Raw genomic sequence first — 7,035 nt, 5'->3', positions numbered from 1 at the left:
CTCAAGTCACTACCATGCATCCCTAAAATAATGAATTCACCACCATAATGTAACCAAAAAACAACAATTAAATAAAACAATAAACAAATAATTTATTAAAACCCCAGTCTATTGGACATATTCTCTAAAACAACCCCTTGAGCTGTTGACATGACCAATTATGGACAGGTTGCGGACCAAGTCCAAGTTCTACAACAAATCAGTCTGGTCCTCTTTTTCAGAAATGGCACAGACATCTGAAATGTAACATAATCTGTCTAAAATGCTTGTACTTCAGAGATGTGAAAGTTAACAGGAGAGAAGCTATAGGATGGGTTTGTGCCCACGAATACCGAGGACAGAATCCAGGACAACCCAGAGGGTCCGCACCTTAGCACACGGCCAAGAAGGTAAGATTACCTTAACTTAATACTAATAGTGACATGCACTGTAGCCTTCTGTACTGCAGCCTTGGTCATACGGAGTGGATCTGTATGGTCTCATCTGCTGCTCTACGGGCAGTATGTCTTCCATGCATGAACTGAAAATATCTAATATCAAAACGTATTTATGAAACAGGGAGAAGAAAATCCACTGCTACAGTCTATCACAAATATATTTTCAAAAGAAAAGAGCTAATTGTTTGCTTGATGAAGTTCATATGGGTTAAACATACAGCTGGTCATAGCTTTGTTTGATTTTGACAAATTGTATTTGTCACTCTGATCTTGTTATCAAATTTGTAATGCATGTGGAAGATGATCTAATCCTATTTATGAAATACTAGATACTGAATGTACTGCTTGCAAAGGTTTACAATAGTAGTAGTTTTGTCTGTAGTGTCTTACAAGCAGTATGTACAACAGTTTACAGTAGATCTATAATTAAAATCAACACTGCTTGTCATTGGTTGATAGATAGATTCAGTCTATACATTTGAATTCTGTTTTGATGTAATATATGCCTACCATTACTCAGTGTTCTAAAACAGTTGGTTTTACAAATTATGTGATGAACGGCATTTTGATGGACAGATCTTCTGCTCTTGCAGGATGTCTGGTGCCAGGCTGTTACTGTTCGTACAGAGCCTGTCTCGTAGGAAACCCCTGGAGCCAGAGGGGGAGGTGTCCAACTTTAAACGATGTCTGACTACCCTTGACCTGGTGGCTCTGGGGGTTGGCAGCACACTGGGGGCTGGCGTGTATGTGCTGTCAGGAGAGGTGGCCAGGGCCGTAGCTGGGCCCAGTATAATTATATCTTTCCTTGTGGCAGCAATAGCTTCCATTTTCGCAGGGCTGTGCTATGCTGAATTTGGAGCGCGTGTGCCCAAGACTGGCTCTGCCTACCTGTACAGCTATGTGACAGTGGGGGAGATTTGGGCCTTCATCACTGGCTGGAACTTGCTGCTGTCATATGTCATAGGCGAGTGACATCTGATATGGAATATAGAATATTTGATGCAAAATATGTTTTATTGGAAGCTACTGTCAGAGCTCAAGCCCATAAGGATTGTATAAAGGATGACAAGAATCAATCAACAATAACAATTAGAGCTCACTGTTGCATTGACAATGTCTCATTGACATATTGTAATGATCCTTCACACATAGCCAACATCACCTCCTTTGGTTTCTTGATTTCTTCTCTGATCAGGAACATCAAGTGTAGCCAGGGCATGGAGTGGGACTTTTGATGACCTCATTGGAAATGCCATTGCCAACTCTTTAGGTCAACATGCAGCAATGGATATGCCAGGCCTCGCTACTTACCCAGACTTCTTTGCTGCTGCTCTCATCATGCTGTTGGCAGGCAAGTGCTATTAATAACAGAAAGGTTTCATGGTGCAAAATAACTGGTCAATGGTGACAGTAAATAACTATATATACAGTTGAAGTCGGAAGTTTACATACACCTTAGACAAATACATTTAAACTCAGTTTTTCACAATTCCTGACATTTAATCCTGGTAAAAATTCCCTGTTTTAGGTCAGTTGGGATCACCACTTTATTTTAAGAATGTGAAATGTCAGAATAATAGTAGAGAGAATTATTTATTTCAGCTTTTATTTCTTTCATCACATTCCCAGTTGGTCAGAAGTTTACGTACACTCAATTAGTATTTGGTAGCATTGCCTTAAAATGGTTTAACTTGGATCAAACGTTTCCGGTAGCCAACCACAAGCTTCCCACAATAAGTTGGGTGATTTTTGGCCCATTCCTCCTGACAGAGCTGGTGTAACTGAATCAGGTTTGTAGGCCTCCTTGCTCGCACACGCTTTTTCAGTTCTGCCAACAAATTTTATATGGGTTTGAGGTTAGGGCTTTGTGATGGCCACTCCAATACCTTGACTTTGTTGTCCTTAAGCCATTTTGCCACAACTTTGAAATTATGCTTGGGGTCATTGTCCATTTGGAAGACCCATTTGCAACCAAGCTTTAAATTTCTGACTGATGTCTTGAGATGTTGCTGCACTATATCCACATAATTTTCCTCCTCATGATGCCATCTATTTTGTGAAGTGCACCAGTCCCTTCTGCAGCAAAGCACCCCCACAACATGATGCAACATATGCTTCACGGGGGTGGCAGTTCCTCGGCTTGCAAGCCTCCCCCTTTTTCCTCCAAACATAACGATGGTCATTATGGCCAAACAGCTCTATTTTTGTTTCATCAGATCAGAGGACATTTCTCCAAAAAATACAATCTTTGTCTCCATGTGCAGTTGCAAACCGTAGTCTAGCTTTTTTATGGCGGTTTTGGAGCAGTGGCTTCTTCCTTGCAAAGCGGCCTATCAGGTTATGTCGATATAGGACTCGTTTTACTGTGGATATGGATACTTTTATACCTGTTTCCTCCAGCATCTTCACAAGGTACTATTGTTCTTACAGATGAACATGGTACTTTCAGACGTTTGGAAATTGCTCCCAAGTATGAACCAGACTTGCGGAGGTCTACAATTTTTTTTCTGAGGTCTTGGCTGATTTCTTTTGATTTTCCCATGATGTCAAGCAAAGAAGCACTGAGTTTGAAGGTAGGCCTTGAAATACATCCACAGGTACACGTCCAATATACTCAAATGATGTCAATTAGCCTATCAGAAGCTTCTAAAGCCATGATATCATTTTCTGGAATTTTCCAAGCTGTTTAAAGGCACAGTCAACTTAGTGTATGTAAACTTTTGACCCACTGGAATTGTGATACAGTGAATTATAAGTGAAATAATCTGTCTGTAAACAATTGTTGTAAAAATTACTTGTATCATGCAAAAAGTCCTAACCGACTTGCCAAAACTATAGTTTGTTAACAAGAAATTTGTGGAGTGGTTGAAAAACGAGTTTTAATGACTCCAACCTAAGTGTATGTAAACTTCCGACTTCAACTGTATATATACACTGAGTGTACAAAACATTAAACACACTTTGCTAATATTGAGTTGCACCTCCCACCCCAACTTTTGCCCTCAGAACAGCCTCAATTCGTCGGGCATGGACTCTACAAGGTGTCGAAAGCGTTCCACAGGGCTGCTGGCCCATGTTGACTCCAATGCTTCCCACAGTTGTGTCAAGTTGTCTGGGTGTCCTTTGGGTGGTGGACCCTTCTTGATACACACAGGAAACCGTTAAATGTGGGGGGGAAACAGCAGCTTTGCAGTTCTTGACACAAACCGGTGCGCCTAGCACCTACTACCATACCCGTTAAAAAGCACATAAATATTTTATCTTTCCCATTTACCCTCTGAATGGCACATGTACACAATCCATATTTAATTCGTCTCAAGGCTTAAAAATCCTTCTTTTAACCTGTCTCCTCCCCTTCATCTACACTGATTGATGTGGATTTAACAAGTGACATCAATTTGGGCTCCCGAGTGGCGCAGCGGTCTAAGGCTCTGCATCTCAGTGCTAGAGGCGTCACTACAGACACCCTGGTTCGTATCCAGGCTGTATCACAACCGGCCGTGATTTGGAGTACCACAGGGCAGCACACAATTGGCCCAGCATGGTCCGGATTTGGTTGGTGTAGGCCGTCATTGTAAATAAGAATTTGTTCTTAACTGACTTGCCTAGTTAAATAAAATAAAAAAATAAGGGATCTAAGCTTTCGCCTGGATTCAGCTGGTCAGTCTACTATGTAATGGAAAGAGCAGGTGTCCTTAATGTTTTGTACACTCAGTGTATATATATATATAGTATACTGTATAAGGAGCTTACTCTTGGTTCTAATAATTTATCACTTCCATAGGGATCCTTGCATTTGGCGTTAAAGAGTCTGCTATTGTGAATAAGGTTTTTACAGCAGTTAATACAGTGGTCTTGGTGTTTGTTATCATCGCTGGCTTCATCAAAGGTGACATTGACAACTGGTACATTAGTGAGGACACTATCCTGAACATAACAACAAATGAGTATGAACTTTATAATTTTTTTTACTTTTAATCCCAGCACTATTATGAAATACGACATAAGTGTTCTAATGAAGTACAGTAAATTGAAATTCAAATAACATGAAGTGTGTCATTCCCCTTCAGAAACTTCACATCGGCACTAAATGAAACCACAAATTACGGTGTTGGTGGCTTCTTCCCCTTTGGTGTTGAGGGAACATTGGCAGGAGCTGCAACCTGTTTTTACGCCTTTGTTGGATTTGACTGCATAGCCACAACAGGTAACTGTTGTATAATGTGCTGAAAACCTTGAGCATTTTAGAATGATCTGAAGTATAATCAATGTGCCTTAGTCTCATCTGTATGTATAACCTCTGTTTGTGTAATCTCCCAGGGGAGGAGGTGCAGAACCCTCAGAAGTCCATCCCTCTGGGCATTGTAGCATCCCTGCTGATCTGTTTCCTGGCTTACTTTGGTGTGTCGGCAGCACTGACCCTCATGATGCCCTACTGCATGCTCAGCGTCAATAGCCCATTACCTGTGGCCTTTACATACATCGGCTGGGGCCCTGCAAAGTATGCTGTGGCTGTAGGCTCCCTCTGTGCACTTTCAACAAGGTATGGTATTATGTATAATTACATAAGTTGTCCCCTGTAGTGTCATTTGTAAAGTTTAAGTGGTGGAATGTAAATGGTGTGTTGGTTTCTCAGTCTTCTAGGATCCATGTTTCCCATGCCCCGGGTCCTCTTTGCGATGGCCAGGGACGGGCTGCTCTTCAAGCCACTCAGTAACATGAGTTCTCAACAAAGTCCTGTGGTATCCACTCTATCTTCAGGTGTTGTGGCAGGTAACGCTGCTGAACAGCACAAAATCATCAAGCCTAGGTCATCTAACTATGTATTGACCTTTACAAAGTCAAATGCAGATGCTGTTCCTTGTTTGGGTTGGTATTCACAATGTACTATGTATCACGTTTTTGTTTTTGCAGCAATCATGGCTCTGTTATTTGACCTGAAGGCACTTGTGGACATGATGTCAATTGGAACACTCTTTGCCTACACTCTTGTAGCAATATGTATTCTTATATTGAGGTATGCTTGATTGATCTGAACAGAGACATTTTACACAATATGATTTAACACCAAAGCATGTATGCATTTTATCTGGTTACTGTGTATGCCTTTTTATTTAGGTACCAACCAGATCTTGGTGAGGAGTCCAGTGATAATACATCTGAATCATTTTCGATGATAGAGGCCCTAAACCCTCCTTCTCAGCCCAATGCTCAAACCTCTAAAAATGTATCCATGTTCACAGTCTTTATCAGTGAGCGATTTTCTTTATATCCTGTTTCCTTTTATATCCAGTGTCATACTGTCTTAGAGGTCTGACACATTTGTTTTGTCCCCCAGTCCTTTTAGAAATTACTCTGAGCGTTGCCCTAACCAAGGCTGTGGATTCCCTGATGAACCAGGAGTGGTGGAGCATTTTAATCGTCTCTGTGATCCTTTTGATGCTGGTCCTCACTGTTTTCATCATCTGGAGACAGCCTCAGAATACAACCAAAGCTGCTTTTATGGTAACATTGTGTCAAAGCTTAGCTCAGATTTGGTTTTCTCCACAATTTACACCCATTTTGTTTGTTATCTCTGCAGGTTCCTTTTATACCAGCACTTCCTATTGTGAGTACATTTGTCAATGTCTATCTGATGGTTCAGTTGGGAGGAGATACATGGATTCGCTATGCTGTTTGGATGGCAGTGGGTAAGGAACCTAGGACTATTGGGCACACACTGGTTGAATCAACGTTGTTTCCACATCGTTTCAATTAAATTAAGTTGAATCAACGTGGAATAGACGTTGAATTGACTTCTTCAACAACGCATACATTTAAAAATAAATTATGTCATGCTATTGTAGCAAAAATATTAGTGACGTTGTATTTTTTCACAGGGTTATTGATCTACTTTTGTTATGGAGTTCATCACAGTGTGCAAAAGCAAAGGCTGGAAAATGCACACAATCAGGTCAACATACAAAGTCTTAACACAAATATGGAGTAAAACTTTGTGACGGATGAGGATTCCTGTGGCCCTGATATCTGACCTGGAATTGAAATACAAGATTTCAAAAGAAGGGAAACATCAATACATTGTATTTGATATAATTATAATAATTGTTATTGATATTGCCATATAAAGCTGTTTTGATTTGAAAGGGGCATTCCATAAAATACCCTACTGCTAATCACTCACTTTAACTCTTGAAATATATACCCCTTGAATTTGAACAACAAGGTGAATAGTTTGCATAAAGCAACTCGGGTTATCATGTCAACAATTTAATCTTTGAAGGTGTTGCCCCGACACTTTGTTTAAATAGAAAATCATGTGGATTATGCGATATGTAAAACTACTTGTAATGATGAATTTTAAATAAACTTATACTTAAATCATGTCACAAGAGGCCAGTAATGTAACCAACATTAACAAATGTTTACCAATATACTTCATTGTAGCCTACAGTACACTGAAAATACCAGTGGTTTTTATGATGTGGCGAGTGGGTGGTATTGGAGTTAGTGCTGCTGCCTTCATCATACATATACCACTGTTGGCAAGGGTTCGAATCTATCTCACCATTTTCCTGACACTCCTCTATCATTCCTGTCA

The 7,035-nt window shown here is 40.3% G+C and overlaps 1 protein-coding gene across 1 annotated transcript; it reads left to right on the top strand.

The window, feature by feature from the left end:
• The first annotated feature begins 1,031 nt into the window (after positions 1-1,031).
• On the top strand, positions 1,032-6,426 carry zgc:175280 (cationic amino acid transporter 2 family protein). Its single transcript, XM_038964741.1, has 11 exons — positions 1,032-1,401; positions 1,633-1,788; positions 4,222-4,384; positions 4,508-4,644; positions 4,758-4,980; positions 5,074-5,210; positions 5,352-5,454; positions 5,556-5,689; positions 5,776-5,942; positions 6,019-6,127; positions 6,317-6,426. Exons 1-11 carry the CDS (start codon positions 1,032-1,034, stop codon positions 6,424-6,426), a joined length of 1,809 nt encoding a protein of 602 aa, XP_038820669.1.
• Positions 6,427-7,035: the final 609 nt, after the last annotated feature.

This window comes from Salvelinus namaycush, chromosome 26, assembly GCF_016432855.1.
Source record: "Salvelinus namaycush isolate Seneca chromosome 26, SaNama_1.0, whole genome shotgun sequence".
Classification (NCBI taxonomy): domain Eukaryota; kingdom Metazoa; phylum Chordata; class Actinopteri; order Salmoniformes; family Salmonidae; genus Salvelinus; species Salvelinus namaycush.
Note: the sequence above shows the minus strand (reverse complement) of the source record. Positions and strands in the feature narration are given on the sequence as shown.

Coding starts and splice junctions, on each gene's coding strand:
- zgc:175280 (XM_038964741.1), top strand. CDS start 1,032: ATGTCTGGTGCCAGGCTGTTACTGTTCGTACAGAGCCTGTCTCGTAGG. Junction 1,402..1,632: donor GCTGCTGTCATATGTCATAG/GCGAGTGACATC, acceptor TTCTCTGATCAG/GAACATCAAGTGTAGCCAGG. Junction 4,645..4,757: donor TGACTGCATAGCCACAACAG/GTAACTGTTGTA, acceptor GTAATCTCCCAG/GGGAGGAGGTGCAGAACCCT.